General features: G+C 40.3%; 1 protein-coding gene across 1 annotated transcript in view; it reads right to left on the bottom strand.

Annotated features, from left to right (window-relative positions):
- Positions 1-17,553, bottom strand: part of DCC (DCC netrin 1 receptor) — a 776,413-nt gene that overhangs the window by 51,796 nt on the left and 707,064 nt on the right. Inside the window, 1 exon segment of the mRNA XM_073789896.1 lies at positions 13,660-13,872. Coding sequence (XP_073645997.1) covers positions 13,660-13,872 — 213 coding nt within the window.

Raw genomic sequence — 17,553 nt, 5'->3', positions numbered from 1 at the left:
GGTACAATATTTTCTCGTTTTTTTTTTGTTTTTTTTTTTTAATGCGGTACGCGGGCCTCTCACTGTTGTGGCCTCTCCCGTTGCGGAGCACAGGCTCCGGACGCGCAGGCTCAGCGGCCATGGCTCACAGGCCCAGCCGCTCCGCGGCATGTGGGATCTTCCCGGACCGGGGCACGAACCTGTGTCCACTGCGCCACCAGGCAAGCCCTCTCTTGTTTTTTTAATTGCATAAAAATCTGATCAAAAGGACTCAAATTTTGACTCAATGGTGCTCATTCACCCCCTCTTCCCAATAGCTTTTTGCAATTCTAAAAAGTATCAGCCATTCCTTTCTCACTCTTGTTGACCTTCACATGTTCTAAGCCACAATCTGAGTCATATTCTCATGTGTGTTAACTTTTATCTTTGTTTTACACTTGCTTCTGCTCATCTGAATTTTATTATTGGACTCCAAAGCCCTGGCCATCCATGGTGCTGAAAGCAACAGATGTCAGTTCCCTGGCTCCTTGCCCTCCTGTAGAGGGATCTGGCAGGTTGGACAGGTGAGTTTGATAGGAGTTATTCCAGAGCTCCTGTCTAGTTCCTATCTTGCTATAACTCCTTTCCTCTGTCTAGCCTACATAAAGGAAGAAAACATTTACTCAGACACTAAGCTAAATAACTCAACCTAGACTTCCGGGAAGATGGCAGAAGAGTAAGACGCGGAGATCACCTTCCTCTCCACAGATACACCAGAAATACATCTACGCGTGGAACAACTCCTACAGAACACCTACTGAACGCTGGCAGAAGACCTCAGACCTCCCAAAAGGCAAGGAACCCCTCCACGTACCTGGTTAGGGAAAAAGAAAAAACTAAACAGAGACAAAAGGATAGGGACGGGTCCTGCACCAGCGGGAGAGAGCTGTGAAGGAGGAAAAGTGTCCACACACTAGGAAGCCCCTTCGCGGGTGGAGACTTCGGGAGGCGGAGTGGGGGAGCTTGGGAGCCGCGGAGGAGAGCACAGCAACAGGGGTGCGGAGGGCAAAGCGGACAGACTCCAGCGCAGAGGATCGGGCCGACCGGCACTCACCAGCCGAGAGGCTTGTCTGCTCGCCCGCCGGGGCGGGCGGGACTGGGAGCTGAGGCTCCGGCTTTTGTCGGAGCGCTGGGAGAGGACTGAGGTTGGCGGCGTGAACACAGCCTGCAGGGCGTTGGTGCGCCGCGGCTGGCCGGGAGAGAGTCCGGGGAGGGGTCTGGACCTGCCGAAGAGGCAAGAGACTTTTACATCCCTCTTTGTTTCCTGGTGCACGAGGAGAGGGGATTAAGAACGCTGCTTGAGAGAGCTCCAGGGACGGGCGCGAGCCGCGGCTAAGAGTGCGGAGCCCAGAGACGGACATGGGACGCTAAGGCCGCTGCTGCCGCCGCCAGGAGGCCTGTGTGCGAACACAGGTCACTAGCCACACGCCCTTCCGGGGAGCCTGTGCAGCCCGCCACTGCCAGGGTCCCGGGATCCAGGGACGGCTCCCCGGGAGAGCGCACGGTGCGCCTCAGGCTGCAGCGTCACGCCGGCCTCTGCCGCTGCAGGCCCACCCCGCACTCCGTGACCCTCCCTACCCCCCGGCCTGGGTGAGCCAGAGCCTCCGAATCAGCGGCTCCTTTAACCTCGTCCTGTCTGAGCAAAGAACAGACGCCCTCCGGCGACCTACACGCACAGGCGGGGCCAAATCCAAAGCTGAGCCCCTGGGAACTGTCAGAACAAAGAAGAGAAAGGGAAATCTCTCCCAGCAGCCTCAGAAGCGGCGGATTAAAGCTCCACAATCAACTTGATATACCCTGCATCTGTGGAATACCTGAATAGACAACGAATCATCCCAAATTAAGGAGCCCTGTGGATGAAAGGCTCTTGGTGCTGCAGCCAGGACTCAGTGCTGTGCCTCTGAGGTGGGAGAGCCAACTTCAGGACACTGGTCCACAAGAGGCCTCCCAGCTGCACATAATATCAAACAGCAAAAATCTCCGAGAGATCTCCATCTCAACGCCAGCACCCAGCTTCACTCAACGACCAGCAAGCTACAGTGCTGGACATCCTATGCCAAACAACTAGCAAGACAGGAACACAACCCCACCCATTAGCAGAGAGGCTGCCCAAAATCATAGTAAGTCTACAGACACCCCAAAACACACCACCAGACGTGGACCTGCCCACCAGAAAGACAAGATCCAGCCTCATACACCAGAACACAGGCACTACTACCCTCCACCAGGAAGCCTACACAACCCACTGAACCAACATTAGCCACTGGGGACAGACACAAAAAACAACAGGAACTACGAACCTTCAGCCTGCAAAAAAGGAGACCCCAAACACAGTAAGATAAGCAAAATGAAAAGACAGAAAAACACACAGCAGATGAAGGAGCAAGATAAAAACCCACCAGACCTAACAAATGAAGAGGAAATAGGCAGTCTACCTGAAAAAGAATTCAGAATAATGATAGTAAGGTTGATCCGAAATCTTGGAGATAGAATGGACAATAGAATGGACAAATTGCAAGAATCAGTTAACAAGGACCTAGAAGAACTAAAGATGAAGCAAGCAACAATGAACAACACAATAAATGAAATTAAAAGTACTCTAGATGGGATCAATAGCAGAATAACTGAGGCAGAAGAACGGATAAGTGACCTGGAAGATAAAATAGTGGAAATAACTACTGCAGAGCAGAATAAAGAAAAAAGAATGAAAAGAACTGAGGACAGTCTCAGAGACCTCTGGGACAACATTAAACGCACCAACATTCGAATTATAGGGGTTCCAGAAGAAGAAGAGAAAAAGAAAGGGACTGAGAAAATATTTGAAGAGATTATAGTTGAAAACTTCCCTAATATGGGAAAAGAAATCGTTAATCAAGTCCAGGAAGCACAGAGAGTCCCATACAGGATAAATCCAAGGAGAAATACGCCAAGACACATATTAATCAAATTGTCAAAAATTAAATACAAAGAAAACATATTAAAAGCAGCAAGGGAAAAACAACAAATAACACACAAGGGAATCCCCATAAGGTTAACAGCTGATCTTTCAGCAGAAACTCTGCAAGCCAGAAGGGAGTGGCAGGACATATTGAAAGTGTTGAAGGAGAAAAACCTGCAACCAAGATTACTCTACCCAGCAAGGATCTCATTCAGATTTGATGGAGAAATTAAAACCTTTACAGACAAGCAAAAGCTGAGAGAGTTCAGCACCACCAAACCAGCTCTACAACAACTGCTAAAGGAACTTCTCTAGGCAAGAAACACAAAAGAAGGAAAGGACCTACAATAACGAACCCAAAACAATTAAGAAAATGGGAATAGGAACACACATATCGATAATTACCTTAAATGTAAATGGACTAAATGCTCCAACCAAAAGACACAGATTGGCTGAATGGATACAAAAACAAGACCCATATATTTGCTGTCTACAAGAGACCCACTTCAGACCTAGAGACACATACAGACTGAAAGTAAGGGGATGGAAAAAGGTATTTCATGCAAATGGAAACCAAAAGAAAGCTGGAGTAGCAATTCTCATATCAGACAAAATAGACTTTAAAACAAAGACTATTAGAAGAGACAAAGAAGGACACTACATAATGATCAAGGGATCGATCCAAGAGGAAGATATAACAATTGTAAATATTTATGCACCCAACATAGGTGCACCTCAATACATAAGGCAAATACTGACAACCATAAAAGGGGAAATCGACAGTAACACATTCATAGTAGGGGACTTTAACACCCCACTTTCACCAATGGACAGATCATCCAAAATGAAAATAAATAAGGAAACACAAGCTTTAAATGATACATTAAATGAGATGGAGTTAATTGATATTTATAGGACATTCCATCCAAAAACAACAGAATACACATTTTTCTCAAGTGCTCATGGAACATTCTCCAGGATAGATCATATCTTGGGTCACAAATCAAGCCTTGGTAAATTTAAGAAAATTGAAATTGTATCAAGTATCTTTTCTGACCACAACGCCATGAGACTAGATATCAATTACAGGAAAAGATCTGTAAAAAATACAAACACATGGAGGCTAAACAATACACTACTTAATAATGAAGTGATCACTGAAGAAATCAAAGAGGAAGTCAAAAAATACCTAGAAACAAATGACAATGGAGACACAACGACCCAAAACCTGTGGGATGCAGCAAAAGCAGTTCTAAGGGGGAAGTTTATAGCAATACAAGCCCACCTTAAGAAGCAGGAAACATCTCGAATAAACAACCTAACCTTGCACCTCAAGCAATTAGAGAAAGAAGAACAAGAAAACCCCAAAGCTAGCAGAAGGAAAGAAATCATAAAAATCAGATCAGAAATAAATGAAAAAGAAATGAAGGAAACAATAGCAAAGATCAATAAAACTAAAAGCTGGTTCTTCGAGAAGATAAACAAAATAGATAAACCACTAGCCAGACTCATTAAGAAAAAAAGGGAGAAGACTCAAATCAATAGAATTAGAAATGAAAAAGGAGAGGTAACAACTGACACTGCAGAAATAAAAGAGATCATGAGAGATTACTACAAGCAACTCTATGCCAATAAAATGGACAATCTGGAAGAAATGGACAAATTCTTAGAAATGCACAACCTGCCAAGACTGAATCAGGAAGAAATAGAAAATATGAACAGACCAATCACAAGCACTGAAATTGAAACTGTGATTAAAAATCTTCCAACAAAGAAAAGCCCAGGACCAGATGGCTTCACAGGCGAATTCTATCAAACATTTAGAGAAGAGCTAACACCTATCCTTCTCAAACTCTTCCAAAATATAGCAGAGGGAGGAACACTCCCAAACTCCTTCTACGAGGCCATCATCACCTTGATACCAAAACCAGACAAGGATGACACAAAGAAAGAAAACTACAGGCCAATATCACTGATGAACATAGATGCAAAAATCCTCAACAAAATACTAGCAAATAGAATCCAACAGCACATTAAAAGGATCATACACCATGATCAAGTGGGGTTTATTCCAGGAATGCAAGGATTCTTCAATATACGCAAATCTATCAATGTGATAAACCATATTAACAAACTGAAGGAGAAAAACCATATGATCATCTCAATAGATGCAGAGAAAGCTTTTGACAAAATTCAACACCCATTTATGATAAAAACCCTGCAGAAAGTAGGCATAGAGGGAACTTTCCTCAACATAATAAAGGCCATATATGACAAGCCCACAGCAAACATCATCCTCAATGGTGAAAAACTGAAAGCATTTCCACTAAGATCAGGAACAAGACAAGGTTGCCCACTCTCACCACTCTTATTCAACATAGTTTTGGAAGTTTTAGCCACAGCAATCAGAGAAGAAAAGGAAATAAAAGGAATCCAAATCGGAAAAGAAGAAGTAAAGCTGTCACTGTTTGCAGATGACATGATCCTATACATAGAGAACCCTAAAGATGCTACCAGAAAACTACTAGAGCTAATCAATGAATTTGGTAAAGTGGCAGGATACAAAATTAATGCACAGAAATCTCTGGCATTCCTATATACTAATGATGAAAAATCTGAAAGTGAAATCAAGAAAACACTCCCATTTACCATTGCAACAAAAAGAATAAAATATCTAGGAATAAACCTACCTAAGGAGACAAAAGATCTGTATGCAGAAAATTATAAGACACTGATGAAAGAAATTAAAGATGATACAAATAGATGGAGAGATATACCATGTTCTTGGATTGGAAGAATCAACATTGTGAAAATGACTCTACTACCGAAAGCAATCTATAGATTCAATGCAATCCCTATCAAACTACCACTGGCATTTTTCACAGAACTAGAACAAAAAATTTTGCAATTTGTATGGAAACACAAAAGACCCCGAATAGCCAAAGCAATCTTGAGAACGAAAGAAGGAACTGGAGGAATCAGGCTCCCAGACCTCAGACTATACTACAAAGCTACAGTTATCAAAACGGTATGGTACTGGCACAAAAACAGAAAGATAGATCAATGGAACAGGATAGAAAGCCCAGAGATAAACCCACGCACATATGGTCACCTTATCTTTGACAAAGGAGGCAGAAATGTACCGTGGAGAAAGGACAGCCTATTCAATAAGTGGTGCTGGGAAAACTGGACAGCTACATGTAAAAGTATGAAGTTAGATCACTCCCTAACACCATACACAAAAATAAGCTCAAAATGGATTAAAGACCTAAATGTAAGGCCAGAAACTATCAAACTCTTAGAGGAAAACATAGGCAGAACACTCTATGACATAAATCACAGCAAGATTCTTTCTGACCCACCTCCTAGAGTAATGGAAATAAAAACAAGAGTAAACAAATGGGACCTAATGAAACTTAAAAGCTTTTGCGCAGCAAAGGAAACCATAAAGAAGACCAAAAGACAACCCTCAGAATGGGAGAAAATATTTGCAAATGAAGCAACTGACACAGGATTGATCTCCAAAATTTATAAGCAGCTCATGCAGCTTAATAACAAAAAAACAAACAACCCAATCCAAAAATGGGCAGAAGACCTAAATAGACATTTCTCCAAAGAAGATATACAGAGTGCCAACAAACACATGAAAGTATGCTCAACATCACTAATCATGAGAGAAATGCAAATCAAAACTACAATGATATATCATCTCACACCAGTCAGAATGGCTATCATCAAAAAATCTAGAAACAATAAATGCTGGAGAGGGTGTGGAGAAAAGGGAACCCTCTTACACTGTTGGTGGGAATGTAAATTGATACAGCCACTATGGAGAACAGTATGGAGGTTCCTTAAAAAGCTACAAATAGAACTACCATATGACCCAGCAATCCCACTACTGGGCATATACCCTGAGAAAACCATAATTCAAAAAGAGTCATGTACCAAAATGTTCATTGCAGCTCTATTTACAATAGCCCAGAGATGGAAACAACCTAAGTGTCCATCATCGGATGAATGGATAAAGAAGATGTGGCACATATATACAATGGAATATTACTCAGCCATAAAAAGAGACGAAATTGAGCTATTTGTAATGAGGTGGATAGACCTAGAGTCTGTCATACAGAGTGAAGTAAGTCAGAAAGGGAGAGACAAATACCGTATGCTAACACATATATATGGAATTAAAAAAAAAAAATGTCATGAAAAACCTAGGGGTGAAACAGGAATAAAGACACAGACTTACCAAAGAATGGACTTGAGGCTATGGGGAGGGGGAAGTGTAAACGGTGACAAAGCGATAAAGAGGCATGGACATATATACACTACCAAACGTAAGGTAGATAGCTAGTGGGAAGCAGCCGCATAGCACAGGGAGATCAGCTCGGTGCTTTGTGACGGCCTGGAGGGGTGGGATAGGGAGGGTGGGAGGGAGGGAGACGCAAGCGGGAAGAGATATGGGAATATATGTATATATATAACTGATTCATTTTGTTGTGAAGCTGAAACTAACATACCATTGTAAAGCAATTATACTCCAATAAAGATGTTAAAAAAAAAAAAAATAACTCAACCTCCCTGCTAGAAAACAATTCTTTCTGAGTGATATTTAATAACTAGAATCATCCTAGAGGCCTGCTTGTAGGGGAGAAGTCAATCTGAGAATAACTACTCGCAGCACAAAAAGCCAACTAAAATCCTTTATTTTTCTTCAGCATTCTATTTCTCTGAATTCTTTCAACTAGGCCATTAGCTCAACTATTGACCTTGGGCAAGCTGCTTAACCTTTTTAGGCTTCAGTTTTGTCATTTATAAGTGAGGTACCAGTCATGTGGCTTACTCATAAAGTGTCCTCTAGAAATGGTTTCCCTCTCTTTGAGGCAGTTAGCAGAGATTTTTTCCTATTTAAATACTGGAACACCATACTAAAGGAAATAGTATTTTATTAAAACACCAAGTAGGTTCCAGAGTCACAAATATTGGTGATGTATAAAGCAAACTTGACTTAATTACATTTACCAAGTAATCATTTAGAATGACTAGACCAAATCAAATTTCATCTATTAAAAAAATGATCTGTCGGGAATGAGGACAAGACAATTTCAAGGGGGTACCTACCAAAAGAAACCACAACAAAAAAACCACAAACACACACAGAGATGAGCCTACACATGAGATCAAATGTGAAGGAGGCGATGTAATTTTCCACTCTGAAATTGATGGGTGGTACTGGCTCCAAAACATCAAATCAACACATCTTTCCCACTTAACTGTGCCAGTGATTTATTTGTGACCTCTGGTTCCACCTGCTAAAGGATGTCTGACCTCTGCCTGTGACTCATTTCAGCAGAATGGAATACTCAGGTGGAATCCTGATGAACAGCCCCAACGGTAGACTACAGGTGACGCAGGGAAAGGGATTGTATTAATGTATCATAGTAATTTATTGGCAGTTTTGTGTGATAGTATATTTACTGAATGAGGCCTGCCAAAAAGATCAGGTTATAGCAGGAACACATGATTTTCCAACCAGCCATAAAATATAAATCAAATGCCTTTTCTGTCCACTGTCAGCCACCTCCACCCACTCCTTGTCCTCAGTTCTCAGACAAATTGAAGCACATGCCACAATTTGTAGAAGGAAAATCAAACTCAATTTCGCAGTACAATGAAGTGAGTTTTGGTCTTGTCATGTCCACTGACATATCGATCCCTAGAAGATTGAAAAGATCAGGATGTTCTAGGTTTTCGCTTTTATAAATAAAAACATGTAGAAATGCAATGTGTAAACGGAGGGCAATACAGCACATATGCAGCTTTACAAAGATGCAAGAACCCCAGGGGGGCTAGTGTTGTAAAACAGCGCTACGATATAAAAGTCACTATTTAAGAGGTCACATTTTCTCTCCCTTTAGAATTACAGCCTCAGAAGACAAATGGTCTCCTAATCCAGGTTCATTTAAAGTGCAGCTGATCAGTTCACAGCTAAAAGGAATTTTAACTAGAGAAGAAAAACGAAAAAACAGCCTATCTTGGCCCTTTGTAGAATTTATGTCAGATCTATAATGCCATAAACCCAACACTCTTATCAAACATTTTCTATTTAATCTGAAAGGGGACTGAGCCAAATCACTTATATGTTCACATCTGTGATTTGCAAAGTGCAGTATGTGTAGCCTCCCTGATACGTGTAAAGACCACACAGAGATGAAGCATTAAGAAATGGAACCACTTTATCACGAGGTGACGATGAAATTGTAAGAAATACCATAAAACACCCTAGAGTCTAGTAAGCTAAATTTCTAACTGTGGAAGGAAAAAATAAAGGAATGAACCTGTGTTTTCAGGTAGGTACAATGTCACTCGTTATGACAACAAGATGATTTTCTAATTACCATTTACTAGAGAAATACTGCAAAATTCTCTGCAACTCCATGGAAGTCATTACTGCGTATTATGTGGTGCCCTGTACCTCATAAAAAACTGCTGCAAACATAGCTTCGCATGCCTTTTTGGAAGGCAAACTGAGGCACAGATCGATAATGTTGCCCAAGAAAAACCACACACAGGAATTTGAGGAGGGAAAGAACTTCTTCACTGATCCTAATTTAAATGGTTTCAAACCAGAAGGAACTTCTCGTTGGGCGTGATCTTTAAAAATTACAGCGATGCCTCACGTCACCATAGTCTAAAGTGATTACTTGTGGTAAGTAAAGATAAACTCATTAGTAATAACACAGTCCTTTATTGTGAAACCCAGAGAAAAATTATTTGAGGTAGTTTTTTAAGCCAACAAGAGAATGACTTTACTTCTTCAATCAGTTTGACTAGAGTAATGATTTTCTTAGAATTAAAATTTGTCGAAAGCTCTAAATATTTCATCTTTTAGACTAAGAAGCAAGTAGTTAATGTCACAGCTAATACATTTGTCAGTCTGCTAATTTTCTTTTTCTATTAGAATAGGTAAACATCAGCCCTTTCTTAAAAGCATACTATTTACCATGTGTCAGGAGCAATGCAGGGAGAACTTATTTGAAAATCATGAGGTAGGGCGTTATGAAATGAACAGGAACCACAGGGAGACAATAAGAGAAACAAAAAAGGGAAAGGCATTTAATAATTCACAAGTGATGGTGGGGTGTGCTTCAGGTGAGTGGGGGAGGATGGTATTTACTATGAAAAAAATAAAATCAACCCCCAAAATGCAAGCCAGAGATACTGGAAAATCTGAAAGAAAAGATAGTTTGTAAGAAATAGTTCCACTAAAAACAAAAACAACATTAAAACAAAAGAAGACTTATAAACGTGCAATGGAAATAAAAGAAAATGAGATCTTGTCCACATGACGTTAGAACAGAGAACGGTTCTTCAAATATGCTTATTATTTGAGAGAATAGGTGTAGAGAGAGAAGAACAAACTCTCCTTTCCATCTTTTAAAGATATAATACACTCATTTATGCTACATTGTGCCAGATTTTGTTTAAGGCAGCTTCGGTTTTACTGTAACTAGAAGAAAACAATAACTAGTAAATAATAAAGGTTAAGTGCTTTGTTCTGCCTATTATCAGATGTTCTTTCTAAAATTAGGATCATTGGGTCATTTGGGGGTCATTTTTTGTTATTATAGATCACTTGGAGCATGGGTTGATATCCAAACCTTGTGTTCCAAACCAAATATTACTGCCACAGCAAAATTTTCATTTAAAATGGACTTTTGAATATAATTTCCATCTTTTTTCTCTGTATTACATAGTTCCTCAAAAATAAGACCTTTACTTCCAAATAAAGAGAATAGTCAACAGTATAAAGTACTATAGCACTTTAGTTTCTTGGTGTTATAAAATTGGTATTGTCAGTATAAAATAGTTAAACATCTCTAGAAGAAATGGACAAATTCTCAGAAAGGTACAATCTCCCAAGACTGAACCAGGAAGAAATAGAAAATATGAACAGACCAATTACAAGTACTGAAATTGAACCAGTAATTTAAAAACTCTCAACAAGCAAAAGTCCAGGACCAGATGGCTTCACAAGTGAATTCTACCAAACATTTAGAGAAGAGTTAATACTTATCCTTCTGAAACTATTCCAAAAAAATTGCAGAGGAAGGAACACTTCCGAACTCACTCTATGAGGCCAGCGTCACCCTGATACCAAAATCAGACAAAGATAACACACACAAAAGAAAATTACAGGCCAGTATCACTGATGAATATAGATGCAAAAATCCTCAACAAAATACTAGCAAATTGAATCCAACAACACATTAAAAGGATCACACACCACGATCAAGTAGGATTTATCCCAGGGACGCAAGGATTTTTCATATCCACAAATCAATCAGTGTGATACACCACAGTAACAAACTGGAGAATAAAAACCATACAATCATCTCAATGGGTGCAGAAAAAGCTTTTGACAAAATTCTCATCTCTCCTTATTAAAATGTGAGGGAAGAAGCCTTGTGAGAAAATGGTATTCCCCAACTCAGAATTATTTCAGATGTTTCACACTTTTTTCTTTTTATCATTTTTAGAATGAGTTAATTTAATAGGCTTTAAAAGATTATCTTTGTTTTTGTCATTAAATGAGTTAGACATAAACTAAGAGTTACAAATGAGTTCCTAAAAGTTCAGAACCCACGCTTTCTGCAGTTAAAGAAAGGTGGGAAAAGATGCACCACTCCCTAGCTGTGTAGACTTCAATATGCTACTTAGATGCTCTGTGTCACAATTTCCTTATCCATGAAATGGGGTTAAGAAAGTAGCAACCTCACCAAGTTTTGAGGATCATATGCCATACCACAAGTCTTCAGAAGCATGCAGGTCACATAGCACATGTTCAGTAAAGGTTAGTTATTAGTAGTAGTTGCAATTAACCTGCCGTCTATCCTGAATATGTCTCCTCCAAGATCATTTCCTTTGGTTGGTATTTCAGCGGGAAACTGAGTGTAGCCAGAAATCACCAGGCAGCATGCTCTTGACACAGGAATTTCATGAAATACATTTTCTTGCCTCAAATTGTCCCTGTTTCAACTAGTAAAGACCTCATAGCTTTGGGGCAATACCAAGTAGCAGATTCTCTTCATGATGTGTATGTGGGATACATACGTGGGGAGTGGGAGAAGGGCTTGGACAATATAGACTTGCTTTAAATCCTAGTGTGGGCTTCTTTTGGGCTAGAAGATCCGTCTCCTGTGAAATGAAGTCATGACCTGCAGTCATGTGTCAGAGAAGACCCCATCCTGCCCAGGCGCAACATGCAGCGTGCGTCTCAAGGGATGGAGTCCCACATCCCTCCTGTAGCCGACATCCATATGAGACACTACACGAATGGTGAGAACACCAGAGATGATTCACACAAATCTATTAACATGATGCCAGGAACAAGATATAGTCTTAATGTTAATATAAATGTAAGATTCATAATTGCAGTCTTATTTTTCCTAGTTTAAGCAGTCACTGTGAGGTTTACGTACTAATGCAGTGACTAAAATCGCTGTGGGCATGGATCTGAGTAACAGAAACTAACTAAAATGTATTTGTACAGTGGCCGACAGGTCCATCCAGCTGCCTGTGTCTATTAAGGGGGCATCTCTATGTACTTGGAACCATTGAACATTACTAGCTTATTCCTAATTTTGGAAGTAACATACCATCACTTCCATTGCATTCTTTGGTCACCAGACCAACCCTGGTGAAATGTGGCAGAGAACTCCTTATACCATCTACCTGAAGCCCCCATTCCCTTTTGCTTTAGAGAACCAACATCACCAAAGATTTGCCTTCATGTTTTCCTTGCAACGCTGCACTTTAACCTAAGAATGATGCCAATATTCCAAATAATTCTGAGCACTATGTAGTTCTTTATGTATCTACTTAACTAGCTACTGACCTATATTTCATCCTATCTGTTTGTTCCTCCTCTCCTCCCCCTCTTCCTCCTCCTTCTCCTCCTTCTTCGTCTTCCTTTGTCCCTCTCTGCGCCCCTTTCATCTCCCTAACCCCTAACAGAAACGAAAAGGAGCTCTGGTTCAGCCTCACTGGATACCAGCTAAGGTAATAAAATGAACACTGCACTGGGAATTAGGGACTCTGGTTCTCCTCTCTGCCATTTGACTTTCTTAGAAAGGAAACATAGAGATGTTACTTCCTATCTATCTAAGTTGTGGTTTCTCTATTTCTAAAATTAGGAAGTTAGACGCTACACTGGTCTGATATGCCTTTCTGGCCTTGGAACTCTAAAATAAGAACCCCTGCAAGATGACTAATGAAAAGAACAAAGCAGAATTATGAGATTTACAGGCATTTCTCTAAAAAGTGATTTTGCAGACTTCTATACCTTTTACTCTAGTCTTGGAGTCTAGCTTTAAATCCTACAACTCATGTGGCAGGCAGAAGAACTTTTCCAGTGTTCTCTAGTGGGCATACCTAGAGCACACATTAAAAGTACTAGACTGACATTCAGGATCAATGAACAACTTTCCAAAGGAATGAAAGGCGCCTACAACCAGCCAGTCGCTTATAAGGCAAATACTTAAAAGCTGCACCACAAACATCAGTGAAAGACACGAGCACACTGGGCACATAATCAATGTCAAAAAGATACATTATGTCCAGGCCTTCTCGGAACCCTCATGTACTTACGTGGAGCCACCAGGGATAACAAAGCTTTGAAGTGTAAACGAATGGGCACTTACCTGACTGAGACAAAAGCGGTGTATAAGGGATTTTCGGTTCTATTGCACTCATCGGTGGAGGTAGCAAAGGGTTGGCGAAGCTGCGGAGTGGATGAGTTGGTCGAACACAGGCTGTGGGGATGGTTCTGCTGGGCGCCTCCTCACCGCTGGGATGCTCAGGCTGTGCTGGGGGCAACATGGGCGGCTGCTGGGTGGCTGGTCCTTCGCTCACTGCTGCAAGGGAGACAAAAAAAAGCCATTCATAATCCGTGACAAAGTGGGCTTTCCCTAAGTCACCCGAAGGGGCCCTGGAGCAGTTCAGAGAGTTATGCCAGGATCTGACTAATCCATTCTTCACGTTGAGAACATTCCATCCCTCTACCCTCATATATTTAAGGGATAGGATAACACTGCCCCTTTAAACAGTAGAAATAGACCCAGTAGGACAGGGCTCTATCTTCCGGGGAGAGTAGTAAAATATACACGGCACTGACTGTGTTGCCTGAATTGTCTGGGCCTTGCAATCGTAAGTGAAAAAGCGAGAAAAAAAGGGTTATTTCTCCTTTCATAAGTAGCGATGTCAGTGACATTCAATGTACCAAACCCGGCTACGGCTGCATTATTATCTACCAGCCGATATGCCAATTTTTTTAAACATGCCATGTCAACTGTCAGACAAATCAGAGTTACCGGGTGCTCAAGGCATTGCTAATAAAATGATACGAATAATAACCATTATCATTATCTTCCATAACAAAATAGAAGCACATCCAGCTAAGAAGTTATAGGAGAGATCAATCTGCTGAAACAAGTTGCCTGAATGCAGAATTGCAATTTTTCCTCTTTGGTAGCAAACATTGTAATTTTCAGTCAGATTACTATGGTTAGAGAGGTTTCACACAGCCGTTTGTGACAAGCCTTTGGCTATCTGGACAGTTCTGCATGTGGAAACACACCTTTTCTCCAGAGAACACAGTTTAGTTTGACTAAAATACTGTTTATCATGCTAAGGATGCTGTGATTTGACTTTATTCATTCATATTCAGAGTCAACAGATCCCAGTTAAATTGAAAATGAACAGAGCTGCATAGCAGGTATAAGTGTGGATGAAAGAAGAGTATTTCCGATGACTTATTTCTTTAAAAAGTGCTACTGGGTAAAGTGGAAAAAATACAGTGATAGAAGATAATGTCTCACTTTTGAAAGAGAATTTCTATGCGGGAAATATTTCAAGATAATTAGTTTGTGAGATAATTTTGAGACACCTCTCTGGGAGGCTCAGTGAGGTCAGCAAAGGGCAGAGGAGATAGAAAACCTGTTAATGCTGGAGGGGGTGGAGATTAAAGATACAAAAGATCAAGGTATCATATTAAAGATATGCAAAAGCGAAATGTGCCTGCAGAGGGTATTTGATATTAAAACTCACTTGTCTATATTCACAAAGGGTTAGAGGTCCTCTGGGTCACTGAGCGGGCTTCAGGCTTACCCCATTCAAAGATGGAGATGAGGAGATACAGGGTTGGCCCAGGACAGATGCAGTCACTTAGCAAATGGAACCAGACAATGGGCAGAGACTTGATTAAAGATTTCTTCAAATATGGAAAGTGTAATCCAGCAAACTGGACAGAACTCTGAGGGCAAGAGCAGTTTGAAGAGAAGTACCTTATCTCTAGGCTAGGAAGTCCTATCAAAGATGGAGAGGAGAAACACATGCAGGTACAATCTCAAGGTTCAAGTATGGGGCTGCAAGGAAAACATTAAGGCAAATCTTTGGTGATGTTGGTTCTCTAAGGCAAAAGGGAATGGGGGCTTCAGGTAGGTGGTATAAGGAGCTAAACTGCTTTTAAGAATGTAAAGGGAAAGAGGAACATGTGTGTTCAATCAAGATGGTGTACTTAGGTGGTTGAGAGTATAGTTTTAGAAACAAAGAAAATGATGAAGGTTTTACTCTAGACTCATATTTAGTCTAAAGGAACAAATGACCAACGGTCAGTTGTCCAAATAAAAATACAGTATCTCTCAAATCTAGATCAGAGAGAAGCAGCTGCAGGAACCTACAACAAGGTCCTTCTTTATTACCAAAGGGCTGGTTTTTATTAAATGGCCCATATCATCATATTATAAATGCCTCTCCAAGAAAAGAAAGTTCACAATTTTCCTCAGAAATCTGCTGTACTTCTCTCTATTGAAGACGGACTGCAGTAAATCCATATCATATTTTGAAAACTGCTTTAGTTATTACAGAAATAATAACGTTTTGTGATGTCTTTCTTTTCTTCATTCCTTCCTTCATGTTTTCTTCTATTCTACATTTTTGAAATCAAATAGATCTAAGTTAAAATATTATTGTGATCATAGGTTTAATAAAACTTACATGCAATTTTTTTAGTCTTCTAAAATTTAGTTACTTTAAAACCTCAGGCTTCACATGAATTCTGTTGACTTCAGTGAATTTTAGGGGGGAACTCCCCATTTTTCTTCTCTTCAGCATATTTGAAAAAAAAAATGCTGTGCATGCCTAGTCCTCCATTCCCAAGTTTTCAGTTGGCCACCATGATTCCCACTGGGAACATCACAATGTGGTTCTTGACTTTGAGAGAAGTAATGGTGGCTTGATATCAATGGACCAGCTCTTTAGCAAAATCAGTACTTAGTACCACATAGTGAAAAGGAACGTGCCTAATGCAATGTGCTAGGTGGAATGGGAGGGTCCAGCCTCAACACTGAATGTATCAGTAATGCATAAGGGACTGTTTTTGTTTTGTTCAAAACGTTAATTTTGCTTAATACCTAATACAATGGACAAGGTACAGGTTTTCCATAGACAATTCATAATGCTTATATTTTACATAGAGCAAAAAAAAAAAAAAAAAAGCCTTTTAGAAATGGCTGACATCTAAGGCAGTGAAAAAATTCTCAGACAAATACAATAGCAACTGCTCCACTGGAAAAGCTCTCATTTCAGATGAGCCCGTTTGGCCAGTTCAGGTGCCAGCTTCAGGACACCTATGTGAAACAGATTTGCTCTCTGACATGACATTTAGCTGTACTAAGAGCTCTAAAAGCAAAGAAAATCTCCTTTCACCCACGAAGTGCAGCTTCCCTGCAATTCAGACACTAAAGTGAGAATCAAATATGTACTGGCAAGGCACTCCTTTTCAAATGATGAAATAGTAGGAATTCATTGTACAAATAGCATACAATTACACAGCAGAGTCAAATCTCAAGGCACTTTATAATAATTAATGTCAACACATAAATAATTGCTATGGAATAACTGGCAAAAATATTGCAAAAATGGAAATGAGGATTTTTTCTTCCATCTAAAATTGCAATATTTGAAAGAAATACAGCACTCATAACTCTGAGCAAAGACACTTCAAGACTCGAACATTTCTAGGAACCAAATTCACTCATTAATCTCAGAAGAACAAGATCATGCAATAATCCTAAGTAACCCCAATTCCTCACAGTTCGGATTTTTTTTAAAAGACCCGAGAGAAAAATTCATGAACTCTACTGTGCTGATCTTATTTAGGTCAACTTCCATTTGTTAACTGATTTCCAATTTGGCGGAGAGGCGGGGCAGATGGATAAAGTTGACCAGCTTTCTCACCAAGACCATGCCAACACTGAAAACAATAGTGGAAATCATCTACTCTTCTCTAGTACCCGTTTCAAAGATGAGGAAATGGGGGCACTGATTTTATACTGATTTGTAGAAATGAGACCTCAAGATGATTATTTGAAGTTTTCAAAATATAGCACTTTTCCTTGTTCCCCAAAGGCCAGTTACTTTGCCTACTGAGGCTAAGAGCAGAACTGTAGCGCATTAGTAGGAAGAGGAAAGATTTGTCCATCATGACTGTATAAAGCTTTATCCATGGATAAATCCCTACTGTAATTCCAATGTCA

The sequence above is a fragment of the Tursiops truncatus genome, chromosome 13 (genome assembly GCF_011762595.2).
Source record: "Tursiops truncatus isolate mTurTru1 chromosome 13, mTurTru1.mat.Y, whole genome shotgun sequence".
Classification (NCBI taxonomy): domain Eukaryota; kingdom Metazoa; phylum Chordata; class Mammalia; order Artiodactyla; family Delphinidae; genus Tursiops; species Tursiops truncatus.
The sequence above is the reverse complement of the archived record's forward strand: the minus strand, read 5'-3'. Positions and strand labels throughout refer to the sequence as shown.